The 19,241-nt window shown below is 31.8% G+C and overlaps 3 protein-coding genes across 3 annotated transcripts in view; 2 read left to right on the top strand and 1 right to left on the bottom strand.

The window, feature by feature from the left end:
- Positions 1–2,674, top strand: part of LOC125870115 (F-box/kelch-repeat protein At3g23880-like) — a 3,751-nt gene extending 1,077 nt beyond the window's left edge. The window contains exon 2 of the mRNA XM_049550472.1: positions 2,046–2,674. Within this exon, the coding sequence (XP_049406429.1) occupies positions 2,046–2,674 (629 nt within the window). The remainder of the gene's footprint in view (positions 1–2,045) is intronic.
- Positions 2,675–3,423: 749 nt separating this feature from the next.
- LOC125870393 (F-box/kelch-repeat protein At3g23880-like) lies at positions 3,424–6,124 on the bottom strand. The gene is made up of 2 exons (XM_049550819.1): positions 4,798–6,124; positions 3,424–3,656 (listed from the first exon to the last, which is right to left on the bottom strand). The coding sequence occupies exon 1, from the start codon at positions 6,020–6,022 to the stop codon at positions 4,823–4,825; it is 1,200 nt and encodes a 399-aa protein (XP_049406776.1). The 5' UTR covers positions 6,023–6,124; the 3' UTR covers positions 3,424–3,656; positions 4,798–4,822.
- Positions 6,125–14,324: 8,200 nt separating this feature from the next.
- On the top strand, positions 14,325–18,528 carry LOC125870404 (protein PHR1-LIKE 3-like). Its single transcript, XM_049550836.1, has 6 exons — positions 14,325–14,683; positions 16,575–16,651; positions 17,003–17,057; positions 17,489–17,567; positions 17,663–17,732; positions 18,029–18,528. The coding sequence occupies exons 1-6, from the start codon at positions 14,458–14,460 to the stop codon at positions 18,389–18,391; spliced, it is 870 nt and encodes a 289-aa protein (XP_049406793.1). The 5' UTR covers positions 14,325–14,457; the 3' UTR covers positions 18,392–18,528.
- The last annotated feature ends 713 nt before the right edge of the window (positions 18,529–19,241 follow it).

Below are 19,241 nucleotides of genomic sequence, written 5' to 3' on the forward strand. Positions count from 1 at the left end.
GGGGTTGGTTAGGAGGTTGGTTTGAGGGTAGGGACAAAATAAATTGATTTTTTCAACAAAAAAGTAATTGTAATTTGAAGTTGAAAGAAAGTTTTGGAAAATGTTTTTCTTAAGTTTTGAAGGGAAGTCATTTTCCTTAAATTTTAGAAAAATGAGTTGATTTGAAAAATATTTAACCCAATCAAATATAATAAAATTAGAAAATTTTCCTTCATACCAAACACACCCTAAATCTTGATCAATTGAAGTAGAAGAAAATGGAGCACTGGTGGTGTATGTGCTCCGATTTTGGTGTCGATGGGAGGCTTCACATCACATTCCATTTGTGTTGCAAAAAATTGAGAAAACAACAAGTAAAAGTGACTGATTATTGTTCGATCCACGTGGCATCTCCGTTTTAGGTGAAAAGTTGACCATTCTGGAAACAAGGATAGTCTAGCATAGTATCTAATTTTGGATTTTCTGCTAATATATAACTAACTCTCACAAAGAAAATGTAACAAGTAAAAGTGACTGAATGGAGTAACTCGATCTTTGACTAGTGTAATTAACTAGTTTTCTTAAGGGTGTTCCCCTCCCTCATGTTATTTGTCGTGATTCTCTTCTATGCGTCCATTAAAAAATATTAATTAGGAAAGACTTTTAACTATATTATCCTTCATTGATATTTAAACAATCATAACATCATTCCATAATTGAGGTGTTTGTAGTCTTCAATAACAATAGGCACCATATAATACATAAACATACACTCAAACTTGGCCTCGATTGTTAAATAATCACTTCAACTTTGAAAATGCATAACTAGACATCATGAGATTTTACGACTCGTACTTGATCAGAACCCAATAGCTATACTACTTCTAATGCGAAATGGAGAGTATTACACAACAAACAGAAGAAAGAACAATAACGATAATATGATAATGCAATAATCGGAGCACAAAAAATATGAGTGATAGACAAAATCGAAAATAAAAAAACTGTTAATATTACTGGTGAAGGAAGGTCCAAGTATATATGACTTAGCACTTTTGCTTCCATCTTGGTGTATTGTTTTATCCTCCCAAATATTAATTACCAGTTTGAGATATAATTTCTTTTAAATTACACTGCAGGTCATTTTTAGAAATACTAATTTCTTTTAATTTAATTATTATATTTCTACATTTAAAGATTAATGATTTTTTCAGCTTCTCTTTTTCTTACATTTTTTATTTTTTAAAATAAGTTTTACATATCTAAGATTTATTTTTGAAAGAACGTTCAAAGATTTTTGATATCATCGACTTTGAGTATTATTTAAATAAATTGGAGTACATATATGATAGTATATGAAGCAAAGTTTGTTTTAAATTAATTTTTGTATTGTTGATTGAATGAACTAAGAAGAGAAAATATAGTCTGAAGTAATAGAAGCACCAATTCAAAAACTTTTTCATGTTGCGAAGAACACTTAATAAGTTATGAATTATTATTTTATAAGATTAATTAGTCTAAAATTTAAAAAGAAAAAAAGAGTAAAAAGTTACTTGATGAGGATTGTCTCAAATTGCTTCAATGGTGTTGAGGAAGAACGAGGTAAAAAAAGAGGACAAGAAAGCAATGAAAGAATCCTTCTTAGTTTTGACAACCAAATAAGAATCCTAAACAAACTCTTATAATTAATTTAGAGTTTAAGTTTGACAATCAAATAAGAATCCTAAACAAACTCTTATAATTAATTTAGAGTTTAAGTTACAATATAATATATATTTTTTTATTTAACTATTAATAATATGTGAACATATTAAAGGAAATTAGTATTTCTAAAAATGATCGGAGAGTGTAATTTTGTTGTCCACTGTCACTGGAAGAGAAGTTAATCTCATAATGAAACTAGATTAGTGATGAAACTTATCCTAAATAATTGGAGAATTAAGATTAATTAGAGTTAGATACTATGTGATTAGAAACAATTCTGCTAAGTCATGGTTCTGCCCCGTACAAAATAATTGACAAATTAAAAGTTTACTAAAAAAAAAAAATTCTTGTTCCGCCGGAAGAACTCGTCGTTGAAATCCTCTTAAAGCTTCCAATAAAATCCCTCTTGAAATTTAAATGCGTTTCGAAATCTTGGCTCGCTTTAATCTCTAGCTCTGAATTTGTCAAAACTCATCTCCGTTTAAATGCTAATAACAAGGAATACACTCACCATAAGGTTATGATGAGATGTATTTCTAACTATGGTTTTAAAAGTTGTAGTCTTACCTCTTTATTTAATGAGTCTCGTGTTACTGAGGCAAAAGATTTGGATTATCCCACCAAATCCTATGGATTGGAGCGAGATCGATATGATGTTTTTATTGTAGGTTCTGTCAATGGATTGATTTGTCTTGTCAATGACGACAAGGAATTGCTTCTATGGAATCCGTCAATTAGGAAGTACAAGAAATTGCCTTATCCTAAAACATCTCTGCCTCTGCAAGGTGATCCCAGGCGAGCATATGGTTTTGGATATGATGAGGTCCATGAGGATTACAAGGTAGTTATTTTCAACGAGATAGAAACTAACATGATTCGTGAGTTTGAGGTCAAAATGTATAGTCTGAAGAGTGATTCTTTGAGGGTAGGAGTATTAGGAAGTGATCTTTCTGTCCTTTGTAATTGTAACATGCTTCTCGTAGATGTTTGAGTTATGAAGGAGTATGGAGTTAAAGAATCTTGGAAAAAGATGTTTACCATCAAATATACACCGAGGAATGGATATCTTGGGCAAAGATGTTTACACATGTCAAATGAAGGTGAAATTTTGGTTGTGATTAAGGGAGAGTTCATGATATACAATCCAAAGGATGACTCGCTCAGATATTCAGAAGTTATAATTAACTCTGATAAATGGGACGGGAATGAAATCTACGTTGAAAGCTTAGTTTGTCCTTGAGGATGAAATCAAGTAACAAATAACTTGTAAGAGTACTTTCTTGTCAAGTGTTGTTAAACTCTATTTGTTATTTCGAACATAGAACAAGCAATGTATATGTAAAGTATATATTCCTTATATTATATTGCCATGGAAATGAACGATAATTTTAACATGTACGTCGGTCATTTTTATGATGTTCTTTTATCTCAAGAACGAATAATCTGAATTTGAAGCTATATGTATTAAGATGTATTCATTTTAACTCAATGTGGAATGTCAATAGTAAAACTTGTTTTCCAAAATATTTGATCAGTCAAGAATACTAACTTGAAAATCTAATCTAGAATACAATTTATAAGATAATACTAACTTGAAAGACCTAAAAATGTGCTGAAAATAACCAACTCCCAAAGACTAGAAAAATAAATTATTTTCACTAAAGAGTAATAGGGTTTTAGTATATGTACAAAGATTTAAAACAAGGAAATAGTGCCAACAGAACTCATCACTGAAATATGTGAAAATGATAAAGAAATTTCCATTAACAAGAAGCCAGAAGTCTTTGAAATTTACAGGTGTATATTTTCTCACCTTGAATGGTTTAAGTCTTGTTCTATGCACACAAAAATAACGTTACTACATCGCAATGAATAGTCTAAACTCGGAAAAAGCCATGTTTCTTTATTGCAATCCATGAACTCGGAACTCAGTACGGGGTAATTTAGTTGTTTGTAACATCAGCATTTACTTCCTGAAAGTTCAATAGTACATAACAGTTAACAACGCGCCTCAGAACTAAAAAACTGAGTACATAACGAGAGTAAGACATGCAGGGCTATCCGCACACAGGAATCACACATAGAAACTGAATGTCTTGTTTAGGCAACAAAAAAACCAAGCTCTAGTTCCCTACGAAGTAGGAATGACATTTGAGGCATGTCAAATTGGTTCCATTCAACTTCTAAACAATGAACACAAACAGATGGAACATGTTGCAACTTCAAGTGGTACACATAGTCTATTAAAGATATTAAGAGAATAAAAGTTAAAGACAAATCATTAGTATTACTCATGCAGATCAAACACACTATGCTGCCAAAAAAAAGGGTAATTGGATGATCTAGAGCTGGAGATTCACCGTGTCCGTCTCTAGCTCTAGTAAATCTAACTCACAAAGATTTCCACATTATACCTTTTTGACTACTTTCGCTTTTCTCCTTCATATCATTCCATCGATGCACAACAAGTACTTTGGCATGCGCTATATTTCTCCCCTGTTTCCTCAGTTTAATAGATCATGAAGGACGCAAATCAACAAATTTGAACCACAATTAAGACAATGCAAATCTATAAACTCCTGAGATTGTTTCTGGAAATAATTATTTCCTGTTTGTATAGCTTGGCTACATTAATTTAGGACGCAAATCAACAAATTTGAACCACAATCTATAAACTAGATACGACATCATACCTTAGACCTTAACTGCTATTTGTTCCATATTTCCTCCTTTCCCTCTAATAAAGTCCTCTATATCAAAGAATAACCCTGGCAAGTGCTACACCTACGCATTATTGTCGCAATTCACCTGCCATGATTTCCATATTTGTGGTGCTTTCTTTATTTTTAACTCTGTTTCGAGGCAGAACATCCCCTCAAATTACCGCTCAAGAAGATAATCAATGTAGAGTACCACTTAATTTGAAGACAAAGACACCAAGTACTTCAACCAAATAATTGTTCTTGCAAAAAAAATGTTGTCTCATGAAGCAAAACAGAAAAAAAAAAACAAAAATAACAAGATCTCTGGGAATAGATGGTTCAATGTCTTGCTTTATATTTGGAAATGTAAGTATTTAACAGCACTAGAGAAATATGTGTAGAGAGCTCTTACTAAATTACTAATGACACAATTGTCTTCATCTAAGTTTTTCTAGCCTTGGTTGTTGTTGCATCCTTGGTTTCGTCGAAATGGGCCAAACTAGGCTTTCAATGTAGATGTATGCCTCATAAAAGGCATTATAGCAGGTAATCTCTGAATATCTTATCGAGTCATCTTTGGGATTGTAAATCATGAAAGTTGATCCAAACTGAAACAAAATTCCACCTTTATTTGACAAGCAAAACAATGGACAACATTGATAACCTACGGGATCATAGGGAAGATTGATAGTAAACATCTTAGTCCAAGACTCTTTAACCCCATACTCCTTCAAAACCCACACATCCGCACGAATTCTCTCATAATTACAGAACACAGAAAGATCACCTCCCAAAACTCCCATCGTAAAATCAAAAACTCCTTTGCCATAACAAGGTTGCTCCACCTTTCCCCATTTCCCATCAGGCAAATTAATAGAAATGACACTCCAAGCATCATAAGAAATAACACTCTGAACATCACTATAAGCCCAATGAAGTTTCCCATTCACAAAAACACCCGACTTCATAAACAACACCCCACTCGGAAAATCATCAATACTTCTCCAAGAATCCTTATTTACACTATATATATCAACCTTACAAGAATTCCAACTTCGAAAACCTGTCACTACCCTATAATCATCATGAATCTCATCATATCCAAAACCATACATGTAACATGAATTCCCATTCATACTAGCTCTAGAATCAGGCAATTTGTTACACTTACTAATCGACGGATTCCATATAAACAAATATTTCTCTTCAATAGCAACACAAATCAATCCATTAACCGAACCCACAATCGAAAGAAACTTATTGCAGTTTTTCACAGGATAATCCAAATCAAATGCTTCAGTAACAGAACAACTGAATAAAGAACTAAAAGAACAGTCTTGAAGACTACAGTAAGGTGGATCAAACCTCAATATAAGCTTATGACGCTTGAAATCCTTGTTATTAACAGATAAACTGAGATGGGTGTTGATAAATTCAGCACTAGAGATTAAAAAAAGCCAAGATTTTGAAACAGACTTGAATTTCATTAGTGATTTTACAGGTAGGTTTAAGAGGATTTTATTGATGAGCTCAAATGGCAGATAAAAAGGGGTTATAAAGATTGAATCTTTACCATGATTTATGGGTTTTCTTCTCTTTGGGTGTTGATTTGAAGCTTCATATACATGAAATTCCATTGGGGTTTGAGCAAATTTGAGTTCTTGGAGAAAAGTGTATACAGGTTTTGATGTTTTTTTTTGACTTTGCAGCTGCTTCGTTTTTTTCTCAAATGGACTGACGATTTTTCCAATTTGTACCATGTATTATTATATACAAATAAATACTAATATGTCACTTTTGGAATTTTAAATTCAAACAAGATTTTATTTTTAACCTATTATTTTCTTAATAATTTTTTATGGAGAAATTACGGGAATAAGTAAATATATATTAGTTAATTAGTTAGTTAACATAGGTATAGTTTAGCTAATTTACAGTTTGAACTCATCACTAAAATTCTCTCGAGGTTTCCAGTAAAATCACTCTTGAAGAACGATCGTGGGTTCTGTCAATGGATTGATTTGTTTTGTTATTGAGTGCACTAATTTGTTTATATGGAACCCATCTATTAGACAGTTTAAGAAATTGCCTGATTTTAGACCTAGATATAGACATTGATATGATGAGTTTCTTGATGATTATAAGATAGTAAGTATCTTCTTTTCGTACAAATACGACAATTTGTGTCAGGGTGAGATAAAATATATAGTCTAAAGAGTGATTATTGGAGAACTGTTGTTAAGGAATGCAATTCCCTTCTAAGACAGGAACGTTTGTTAATGGAACATTTCGAAAGTTATTCTGAAGCAACTTGCATCACTTAATCAAGACTTCTTTTGAACCAATTCTTTGTGTACTTTGTCTATATTTTCTAGTATGGTCGGCTTGGAGACATCAGAGGAAGACCATCATCTCTATCCGAGTAATATTGATTATAGTTTCGTTCATTCGTTGAACCTTGAGATTATCATTAGCATTGAAGTCAATCATCATACTATTCATATCATACATATTACATTACTCGAAATGAGAGTGTATAGTCGATGTACACCTAAAGTGCCCACGTTCTGCTTATAGTCAATAGAAGTTAAATGGTATGTTTATGTATTATGTGTCATTTAATTTGGCTTCATGTCATGCCCCGAGCCTACACCCTGGACGGGACTGGCACTCGAAAACCATTGCTGGCCCTAAGCGAACCTTGTGCCTGGCTTACTTAACTCAGTGGAAGACAATATTTATATCTATAATGATCAATGAACTTAACTGAACTGAATAATAAAATAACTGAGAATGTTTTAAAGATTAAACATTCAACTTGGCCAAAAGTGGCAACCCAAGTCCTTAATATAAGAATGATAATGCAAAGACTACTGAACTACTAACTGTCTATGAAGCCTCTAAAACAAAAAGAGATGTCGGGACATGACCCCCGATCATCCTAACATCTGAAAGACTAGAAAGCAAATAAAGGAGTCCTCCGAAATGCAAGGAGGCTCACCAACAGACTCTGAATGCTCAAGCTGGATCAACGAGGCGCTGGATTTGATCCTGGTTACCTGCGTCTACATCATAATAAGATGCAGGCCAACTGACATCAGTACATTGAATGTACGAGTATGCGAGTTGGAATGCTAACAAACATAGGCTCGAAAGAGATTATGAAAGAAATACCTACCTAGCTCTTCTCAACTCATGGATACTCAACTAAATATAAAGCAATAAAACACATGTGATATATATATATATATATATATATATATAAAGCTTATAAAACAACTAAAAACAATCTTAGTTCGTTAAAGATAAAGCAATAACAAACTTAACTTTACTCATTTAGAAAGTAATATAACTTCTGTGGGAGATTCTCTAACCGACAACCATCACTATAAGCCTAAGTGATGGAACAACGTTTTACCTCACGTTGCCAAGGACCGTCATTTACCTTGCCATCGATATAGAACCTGAACTACTAAGTGGATCCACTAGTCTATGCTAAAAAGCATTAAGAAATCATCTAAAAAGTATGATCCTCTTTCTGCCCATGATGGCTACATGGTTTATAGGGGCTTGAGTTAATATGAACTCGTGTCCCCATATCGGTGCTCAATACTACTCCCAAAATATACTTAGCTCATATGTTTTTAAAACAACTTCTTCTCTGGTTTGAGATATTTGCTCAAACTTAGTTTAAAAAAGCTCTCTTGGAATCAATGTTCCCTTTTGTTGTTCAAAACTTTTTTCGAAATCTCAGTTACCTCTCATCTTAAATGTGAAAACATTTACTCTTGGAAATACTTAGTTCCCATATATCATTTTAAAGAAAAAGAACTTTGCTCTTACTCTTTACTCAACTACAAACTTAAGTTGTAAAACAAAGTTAAAACGTTTGTAAAAGACTTATGAAAACTTGAAATGAACTTCTCTTACTTGACTCTTGACTTCTCTTGACTTTGATCTTAACTGCTCTTGACTTGACGCTTAACTGATCCTTGAATTGAATTATGGATTCAAGGATTATGATTGGTGTTTGGAAAGATCTCATGTTGTTTAGGAATGATTCTAGATAGCTAAACATAAGAAAAGACCGAAAATCAAGATTTGAAGGTGGGTCCACGACGCGGAGGCATAATTAAATTATGTTTCCGAAAACGTCTTTTGAGGCAGAACACCTCGTGTCAGCTCTGCGACGCGAAGCTGAAACTTCAAATCTGGGCACTAGGCGCGAGACGCGCGGCCACCCTCTGATTTCGTCCGATGAAAGTTCTTTTTCGTTTTCCAGCCTTAATTCACCCAAACTCGGTTCTTCTTCTCAAATTACCTTTAGATACATATACCCAACAAATGTACCTAAGAAAACAACTCTATAATGTGACGTAACGAACTCAGAAACTTCTCAATTCATCCCAATTCAAGAACAACATTCAAATTCAAGAATTCATGTAAAAAACATCAACTTTCAAACTCTTTTAGGACGAATTTTGCTGAACTAAACATGTTTGGCGCTTGGGTGAATGAATCCAACGCTATGAGAGACTCACATACCTTGTAGGGTCAATTCCTTGGAGAATTCGCAACCAAAATCGATCGTTCTTGGCGAATTTTGCTTTTCCTCTTCTCCTTTCTCTTGCGTTCTTTCTCCAAAACCCCCAACTCTATTTCTCAAAAGTGTAAATTGAACTAACTCAGTTTTGACCCCAACTATTTTATTAAAAACGGATTTAATTAATTGGGTAAGGAAAAGACCAAACTACCCTTCAAAAATCTGGATTGGGCATTTTCTTATTTGAACAACCCAACTTTCAAAGGGCATAACTCACTAATACGAACTCGGAGTCGCGCAAACGTAGCGGTGTTGGAAAGATCATTCCAAGAGATTTCCAACCGTATCTGGAACAACACCTAAATCATCCTGAGCTAGGAGTTATGATTGTTTAAAGTTGACCAAAAACTCACTTTAACTTACTTAAAATTTTCCAGATTTCCTTGTACTTTCCAAAAATAACTATTTTGAGATTTTAAACTTCCTTCTAGTTCTTTCTAGTTGCGAGATGTTACACTTCAGTTAGCATCTATGTCATCCAACGTAACTTCATGTGTGCATAAATAAATACTTAAACTTGTATAAAAGTAAACAAGTAAGCACACACGTCTTACGTGACATATTACACGTAGGATGCCATGTAGGATACAAATTGTCATATAGGATGACATATAGGACGTATATGTCTACTTATTTAATTTTATACAAATTTAAGTACGTAAATTTTTCTTATGCAAGAAATTCCTTTTCTGCCATCAAATCTCATCACTGAAATCCTGTCGAGGCATTAGTGAAAACCCTCTTGAAATTCAAAATGTAACATACTTACAAGTGATCAATTAATACTTATCAAGTTAATATCTTAGTACGTAACAACATAGATCAATCATATATATTTTAATTTGTTAAATTGTTCGTGATGCACAATAAATCAAATTAAGATCAAGTTTTTGAATCATCCAATTTAATTTCTTCAAGTTCAAGATCAAACTCTCGAGACCTTGAATTAGCTTCCATAAAAATATTATAAGTGTACAAATCCCTAGTTCATTTAATTCGTAAAGTTGATAAATGATCACCTTTTGTTTGGTCCCAAGATGACTATAGTTCAGTCATTGAGAGGACAAGTACCAAGTTTATTTTTATTTTTTTAATGATTTTTTTTGTTTTCTATTCGGGTTCAGAGCCCTGATTAAATTTAAATCGCACATAACATAAATTATTTGGAGTTGTCACTCCCAACTAGATACAAGTACAAAGTTTATATCTTATTACTATTATCTTTTACGTTATTCATAATTTGGACCACTAGCACTATAGTAACATGTTTATGAACGTAAAAATAAAAGTAATAAAAATACTATAACAATATATTTAGTGTGATAAAATTTAATTGAATTATACACAAATTGAATTTGACACTATAACTATAAAAATAAAAATAAACTCCACCACAAAAATTTGGGCAGACTTTTTGTCATATTCATTAGCATTGAGTTTCTTTCAATTTTAGCTAAAAAATAATAATAATACAACTTGTCTCTATAGTGAGGTCCACTCTCATGTAATTCTATAAACTTCTTTCACTCTTGTCTATTCCATTCTCTCAAAGTCCCTTTTTTTTCTTTCACGTTCGATTAAATTTGAATTTACATTAAAAGAATTTATATTACGAGGTAAAACCCTTTCTAAAAAAATAATTCTGTATTTAAGAAAACTCAAATTTGAGATCTCTAATTAACGATAAAAAATATTAATCACTCCACCACAATCCTTGTTGGTAGGGTCCTTCATCTAAAGTCACACAATCATTAGTTCTAACTAAAATTTATAATTAATAATTCTAACATAGTTTCTTAAAGATAAGTGGCAAGAAATTTAGGATTATTTTATTCCGTATTTGATTGAATTTTTTATTCTACAAGTAACCATTCTAGGGTAATTTCCTATTATAATATCAACATTTCAAAGATATCCTTCTTCAAAGCTTTTATTCTACAGTTCTTTTTAGAAAAAAAAAAATTAAGGCTAAAATTGAAAATTAGTGTTTGTTTAAATTCAATTTTAATATTATAATTTTTGTATTACTTGTTTGCAAATCGAACTATGAAACTCAAAATTGATGTTTTGAGTCATGGCATGGCCTCATGACACTTGCAACAACCTATAGTTGACAATATATTTTTTTCCTTTTTTGAAATAAATTCTAAAATTATTTTATAAAGATGACATTACCAAAATGTCATGTTATGTCTTGTTTATTGTCACATTTGTGGTCAAAAGAATAAATTATGGACTAGGACTACTTTAATCAATTGGGGTATGATTAATTATTTAAGCATGTTAAATTAAACTAAGTTACTTACTTTAAAAACATGATAAAGACAACACACCAATAAGTAATACTCATTATATCTCAATTTGTTATGCTTGATTCAGTGTACGATAATTAAATTAACTAATGTTGGTCTATATTTGGAAAAGTATTAAAAATAACAATAAATCAATAATTAAAAAAATGATATTTGAAAAAATTATAATCGAATGAACTATTTCTTGATTGTTCAAATAATAACTAAGATAAACAAGTTAAAACAGAGGGAGCAGTACTTTTGAAAGCAATGAAAGAAAATGTTGAGATTAGCCAATAATCCAAGTAATTATTAAGACAAGATTGTCTCACTAATTATCTAATGTTTAGGGTGTACTTAAGTTTTAATTAATTCCACTAGGCACTAATAATAATATTAGTTAATTACTCAAGTTTGAGTTGACAACTCTGCAATCATGAGTTCAAATAATTTGAAATTTATAAAGTTTTAGTTTCTATTTTTTTAACATCCTATTGTCTCTCTTAATTTTTTTTCTATTATTTTTTCTCTCTTAATTTCGAAATGTTACATAGTAGTTTTTTTTTTGTTTGTAAAATTATACAAGTTGCATACATGTTTTTTTTTTTTTTTTAATTAAACAAGTGTTTTTGTTTTTGAGTTCCAATATGAAATTTGGTAATATCTTCGTTTCAATTTATTTGATTTATTTTGATTTAACACAAAATTTAGAAAAATATACAAGACTTTCAAATCTTGAGGTCTTAAATTAAAAATGTGTAAAATGTTTCAAAATATCATTTAATTTTGTGGTATTAAACATGTGGAAAGTTAAAATTAAATAGTTGTTAAAAAGGAAAAGAGTAATTCTTTTTTTTTAAAAGGACTAAAAAAGAAAATATGTCAAGATATAGACTCCATTATCAAATATGACTTCATTTTGAAAACTCAAATTCGAAACTTCTATTAAAGATTGATGGATACCTACTAATTCGGATCAATGTGGGAAAATTCACTCTTTTTTTAGGTTTTTTTTTTCTTCTAGTGTTCGATGCTCTTAACTAAATTTGGATTATACGTTACAGAGTCCATTTGAGGTTGACGCTTTCCATACTCAATATTTAAATTCGAGACCTTTAATTAGGAATTGAACCATCCTAACATAGGTGTCACTTTGGGGTAACTTAAGTTGTCATGCCTTTTTTTTTATTATTAAATTAATTAAGAACACTTCCATGTTTGTTTTGTTTAATTGAAGATACAACGTAAGTTGACATAAAATATGCACTTCAACATACAATATTGTATTGCCTCCTAACTATAATATTTTTCTAAAATATTATGTTTATGAATTGGCCCATTATTGTTAATTATGATTATTAAAATATTTTCCAGAAAAGAAAAAGAAAAATTGAAAAGGACGTAAGAGAAAACTCATCACTGAAAAGACAATACATTAATACGAAATCTTCATATATTATTAAAAGGAGTAATATGAAAACAAGAAATGTCAGCCACACATCGATATTTTTTTCTCATCCGATATTTAATATTCACATTATGATTTAATTAAATTAAAATTTAACGTATCATGAAATTGATTTGTTTCTAGAGACGGCACTATCAACAAAAATTACACACACATATATGAAGTAGATACTGATTTTTGAACTTCTTAATGTGAAAATTCTATCTTGGTTATTACATGTATAATGTAATACTCAAAATGATGATTTTTTAATTGAACATCTGAACACACGATAATATATTTATATAAGACATTTTTAATTTAAAAGTTAGATCGTTTTATATGTGTTCTTATAATTAAAGTTAAACACATAAATCTAAATGCTCAATTACGAAATACTTAAGATTTATGACTTATTAAGATAAAGGCGTAAAATTAATTAAAGAAAATATGACATATTTCAATTAGTTAACTTATAAAATAATTATTTCAATATTTTATCATAAATCTAAATGCTCAAAACAATCATTTCAATAATTTATCATAAATCTAAATGCTCAACTAATATGTTAACGAAATTTGAATGTCTAAATAAATATTTGGATAAATATATATTGAGCCAAAATCTTCTTGTACTCATTAAAAGTGTGACATACATACAGAGAAAGAGAGAGGAACACAAAGACAGAGACAGCAAAAAGAGACAACAGAAGGACAATACATAACAAGACAACTCTGCCTTGTCCTGCCCCCACCCCCACCCACACCCCCACCCCCACGACACACTCCCAACCCCATATCCTCCACTGTTCTTCTTCTTGGGGGTACCCCAAAAATCTTCACATTTTTCTCACACTGTATCAAAAATGCCCATTTGAACCAAACCCCATTTCCTATCACACCTCATAGTTAAGTTTTTGCTCATCAAGATTCAATCTTTAAGCATTTTCCTTCATTATTAGGACTTTTCAAGTTTATGGGTCATCAAGAAATACATTAAAAATTCAATCTTTAAGCATTTTTCTTCATTTTTAGGACTTTTCAAGTTTATGGGTCATCAAGAAAAACACTAAAAACTCAATCTTTAAGCATTTTTCTTCATTTTTAGGACTTTTCAAGTTTTTGGGTCATCAAGAAAAACATTAAAAATTCAATCTTTAAGCATTTTTCTTCATTTTTAGGACTTTTCAAGTTTTTGGATCATCAGTAAAAACATTAAAGATTCAATCTTTGAGTAGTTCTCTTCATTTTAGGACTTTTCAAGTATTTGGGTCATTAAAAAAACATTAAAAATTCAATCTTTAAGCATTTTTGTTCATTTTTAGGACTTTTCAACTCTTTGGGTTATCAGTAAAAACATTAATGATTCAATCTTTAAGCATTTTTGTTCATTTTTAGGAGTTTTCAAGTTTTTGGGCCATCAAGAAAAACACTAAAAATTCAATCTTTAAGCATTTTTGTTCATTTTTAGAACTTTTCAAGTTTTTGGGTCATCAAGAATAACATTAAAAAATCAATCTTTAAGCATTTTTCTTCATTTTTAGAACTTTTCAAGTTTTTGGGTCATCAGGAAAAACATTATTAATTCAATCTTTAAGCACTTCTCTTCATTTTTAGGACTTTTCAAGTGTATGGGTCATCAGGAAAAATATTAAAAATTCAATCTTTAAGTACTTTTCTTTATTTTTAGGACTTTTCAAGAGTTTGGGTCATCAAGAAATTTTTGAAAAAATGTACTCAACATTGTCTATAAGGAATTTGGGTATAGAGGAAAGTGGGGATTTTTTCAATCATCATATGAATCATAATCTTCAGGGTTCTCTTTCAGTTGATGGTACAAATTTGCCTGGTGATTCTTGTTTAGTTTTATCAACTGATCCTAAGCCTCGTCTTAGGTGGACAACTGAACTCCATGAAAGGTTTGTTGATGCTGTTACTCAACTTGGTGGTCCTGATAGTAAGTACTCCTATTTTTACCTCTTTGCTACTTCATCTGCATTTTGATTACTCCCTTCGGTACAATTTATGTCACACTTTTTGCTTTCCGAGAGCTAATTTGAGTAAAGAAAAGTTTAATTGGGACAAAAGATGCACCAAGTGTATTATATGGAGACAAAAACACGAGGTGATTTTGTTATAATTTATGTGGCACTTTTCCTTATTCGGGTGTTAATTTGACTAAAAAAAGTTTAATTGGGACTAAAGATGCACTAAGTGTGTTATTTAGCGGCAGTCAATAAAGTGTGTTGAGAAGAGAATCCTGAGTCTCAGGTTCAAGTTCTAGCAGAGACAAAAACATGAGGTGATTTCATTACAATTTATGTGGCACTTTTTGTTGTTCGAGTTTTAATTTGACTAAAAAAAGTTTAATTTGGACAAAGGATGCACCAATTGTGTTATTGGTGGTCAATAAAGTCTCACGTTCAAGTCCTCGCGAAGACAAAAACACTAGGTGGTTTCTTGTGTTGTTGGTGGGACTTGGTAGGTGAGAAGTATTTGTGGAATTAGTTGAGGTGCTCGAAAATTGGTCTGGACACCACGGTTATCAAAAAGGAAAAAAATATTGGGACAGATGGAGTACTCTTTAAAGGATTTAACTTTAGCTTCCTCTTTACCCTTTAGACCATTCATACTCCTTTGTAGATGTTTAGTATTTCTCCAACAGAGCTCAAGTATAACTAAGGATAATTTTAAATCATGGTGTAAAACTGAATTTAAAATATAAAGAATGGAAGAATTAAGATATTCAGTATAGTAGAGGGTAAATTTGGAGCTTTTAACTTTATTAAAAGAATTTTTTGATAAAGTTTTGATTTTGATTTTTTTTACTGTGCTGTTCTATGTTGTACATTATGCATTAGTAGTTGTTCTTTCCTTTTATGGATATTTGTTTTGCTGCTTTTCTATGCAAACTCCCTTATCTCTCTTTACTTTTGGGTAATTTTTTGTCTCTTAAAAAGAAAGAAAGTGTCATAGTCTTCTTATAATATAAGGAACCTTTATTTTTATTAAATGGATTCCATTTTTCCTGTCACAAAAGCTTTAATGTTCTTAAAGACATAAATAAGTACTAATTATTGAAGACTATCATGATTATTGTGAGTCATGTTGATAGATATGTATGCTATATGTTGCTCGGATTCTCCAAAAATATTGTCGCACACGTGTCAGATCCTCCAAAAATAGTGCATTTTGGAGGATTCGCGTGTCGACATTTTCCAAGAGTCTGAGCATGCTCATACGATGTATGTATCTCTCACTTGGGAAAGGGGGAAACTAGGCAATTAAGGACTCTGTTTATGATTGCATCTACTTATCTTTTGCGTAAAAAAAGTCGATATGCTAAAAGGGAAGCTCGGTGCACTAAGCTCTCCTTTTGGGAAAAAGGTCAATATGATGTCCTTTACTTATTTTTCAATGGCTGGAGCAGAGGCTTGTTCTATTGAGCTGTCAGTGTATTCTTAAACAAAATTTGTCTTTTCCTTTTCGTATTTCCTTATACTGCTGCTGATTGCGCACGTATATAAATGGAACAATATGGATAGTCAGCATTCGTATAGACGACCCCAACTAGATTGGTGTGTAGTTGTTGTAACTTTTTTTATAGTGCTATTTTTCTGCATAGTCTACGTCTACAGGATGTTGATTGTATAACATGTAAGCATATTATCATGAAAGTAAATTGTGATGAAATATATGGTTGTTAATAATATATCGAGGAGATAAACTTTCAGGAAATATTTCGATGTGAAAATCTTAAGAAATCTTTTGATTTGGTTTGCATGTTGCCTTCTCTGTACTGATCAGTAGCATAATTATAATTATGGGGTTGTTGCTTCATTTTGCAGAAGCAACGCCAAAAACAATTATGAGAACAATGGGGGTGAAAGGTCTGACCTTATACCATTTGAAGTCACATCTCCAGGTATGTCTTTTGATCGCAATTTGCATTTTGCTTCGTTCCTATATTCCACAGACATTGCAACATCTAGGCTTGAATGGTAACAGTACGCTCCGAATACACTAGTGTACGACCATAAACTAGTGTTTCACAAAATGTGGTAGGACCAAGTTTATGCCAGCTCTAATATCTAAGTTTATGTTTTATAATAACCAATGAAAGAGTTATCAAATGATATTCTAGTATAGTGATCCTTCGGTTTTACATTCTGCTTGAACATTACCAAACAGGACGGACATTGTGTTCGATTAAGCTCTCAGTTTTATCAAAAGGACGGATGTTCTGCTTAAGTCTGTATCTTACATTTCCTTGCAGAAATACCGCATGGGGAAGCAATCTGCTAAAGAGGCAACTGAGAATTCTAAAGACGGTAATAAAGAACTTTTCATTAAATACTACAGTTTCCTAATTAGTTCACTGTCCTCGTAATTTGTTGTAGTTAGTTCTCTCTTTTTTATTCGCCCTTTGGCATGCATGCATAGCGATGATTTCGAGAAGTACAAGCACCATATGAACAGTGCTTGGATTCAATTGTTCGAATTGCCATGCCTCTCCTTAGTTCTCTTTCTATTGGCTATGCTATAGAAAAACTTTTGGAAATTCCATCTAGATTACATGTTTTCCGGTTGTTGATGCATAATAAGAAAGATGTATATATAAATGACGATGACACCTCTGGGAGGAATATGTAAATGTTAGAAGAATATTCTGTCGGAGAAATAAAGAGAGGCCGAAATGGATTTGTTTCTAAGCCCTGTGGAAGAGTTGAAACTTCAATCGCTTTATTGTTTGTGTTTGCAGTATCATGTCTGGCCGAGAGTCAAGATACAGGTTCATCTACATCAGGTTCATCCAGAGTTATTGTGCAAGATATAAATGAGTATGTTACGTCTTTTAGCATATATTTTTTTGGCAAAAAAATGTTCTTTCTGGTTTGCATCAACTTTAAACTCTCTTTATATTTTTATTGAACAGAGGCTTACAAGTAACCGAGGCTTTACGAGTACAGATGGAAGTCCAGCAAAGACTACATGAGCAGCTAGAGGTTGGTCCCGTACCTCTTCTTGCTCTCTACTTGTAGTGTTACTGTACTTAGTAATGTGCTTGCGTTAGACGTAATCTTGATTATCTTTTTAAGGATCAGCTTTGCACTATGTGTTTTTTGTCCAGTTTCCTTTTTCTATCCTTCGGTATTCTTCTGTACAACGGGTATATAAGAGTGGTGAACGATACGAGAGTAGATTATATATGAATGTCTTTGGGATAATATTTCGCATCAAACACACTGTTGTGTCACATTTTGCATCTCCTAACTAAAACCTTTGTGGTTTACCAAAGTAGGTACAACGCCATCTACAGCTTCGTATAGAGGCACAAGGAAAATACTTGCAATCAATTCTTGAAAAGGCTTGTAAAGCTTTCAATAGCCAGTCCCTCGAATCGAATGGCCTAGAAATGAACAGAGAAGAGCTCTCTGAATTAGCATTCATCAATGTCCCTTCATTACCCGATATTGGCCCGAGTTTTGAGAACAAGAATGCATGTCACGTCCCTGCTAGACTTGGCGATTGCTTGCTTGACGACTGCTTGCCATCAAATGGAATCGGTGCTCTAAAGAAGAGACCGCGAGCTTATACTAACGTCAACGGATTGCCTATGGAAAGCAATACAAGGGAGGTGGAATGGATGATGAGTAATATATGAACAAAAGATGTAATTTTTACCACCTTTTCTACATATCATGTTTGATCCAAGATCAAACAATGTTGTTGCAAATGTATGTTTTATTACCTTTAATTTAAGTACCTTTTTATCAGAAATGAAGATCCAGTTGAAACCTTCCCTTAGCTTGTTCAAGTTAGATTTGTTAACCAAAAAGTGTGAAGTGATTTTTTAATATGGAATTTGGAATTCTAATAACTATAGTATATATAATTTTCTTCTATTCCCTCATACAACAGCACCAACATGTGTTGGTTGTGGTGCAGTGGTGGGATTGTTTCACATTTAATCAGAAGTCTCGAGTTATTGAGCCTTGGTTATAGAGAAAATCCTATTGGGAGTACCACCATTGAATGGGTCTTGCAGTGCGTGATTTGAATTTAGTTGGAACTCCAATGTGGGCTCCAAGACACCGTCTAACGGAATTTTTTTATTTTGCCACCTTAAATTGGTACTCCCTCCATTTTAAATTAATTGAATTATTGAGACATTTCTTATTTTTCAAATTAACTTAATTGTTCAATTTTCAAGATTACTTTTAGAATGTTGTTTCAATTTTATCCTTCATTAGTTAGTATTGGATTTAGTTATTAATCAATGTTTAGTTATTTAATCATAAATTTGACAATAATTAATAAGGGTAAAAATGGAAAGTTATGTTTAATTTATGTCTTAATCTTCTTTTCTTAAAGAGTGTGAAAAACCTCAACAATTCAATTAATTTGAAATGGAGGGAGTATAAATATTGATTTTATTTTTTGTTTTCTTTTTCCTGAAAATGGAAAAAATAAAATTAACCGTCATTAGAGGAAGGAAAAATAATATAATATAT

Source organism: Solanum stenotomum, chromosome 7, assembly GCF_019186545.1.
Source record: "Solanum stenotomum isolate F172 chromosome 7, ASM1918654v1, whole genome shotgun sequence".
Taxonomy (NCBI): Eukaryota; Viridiplantae; Streptophyta; class Magnoliopsida; order Solanales; family Solanaceae; genus Solanum; species Solanum stenotomum.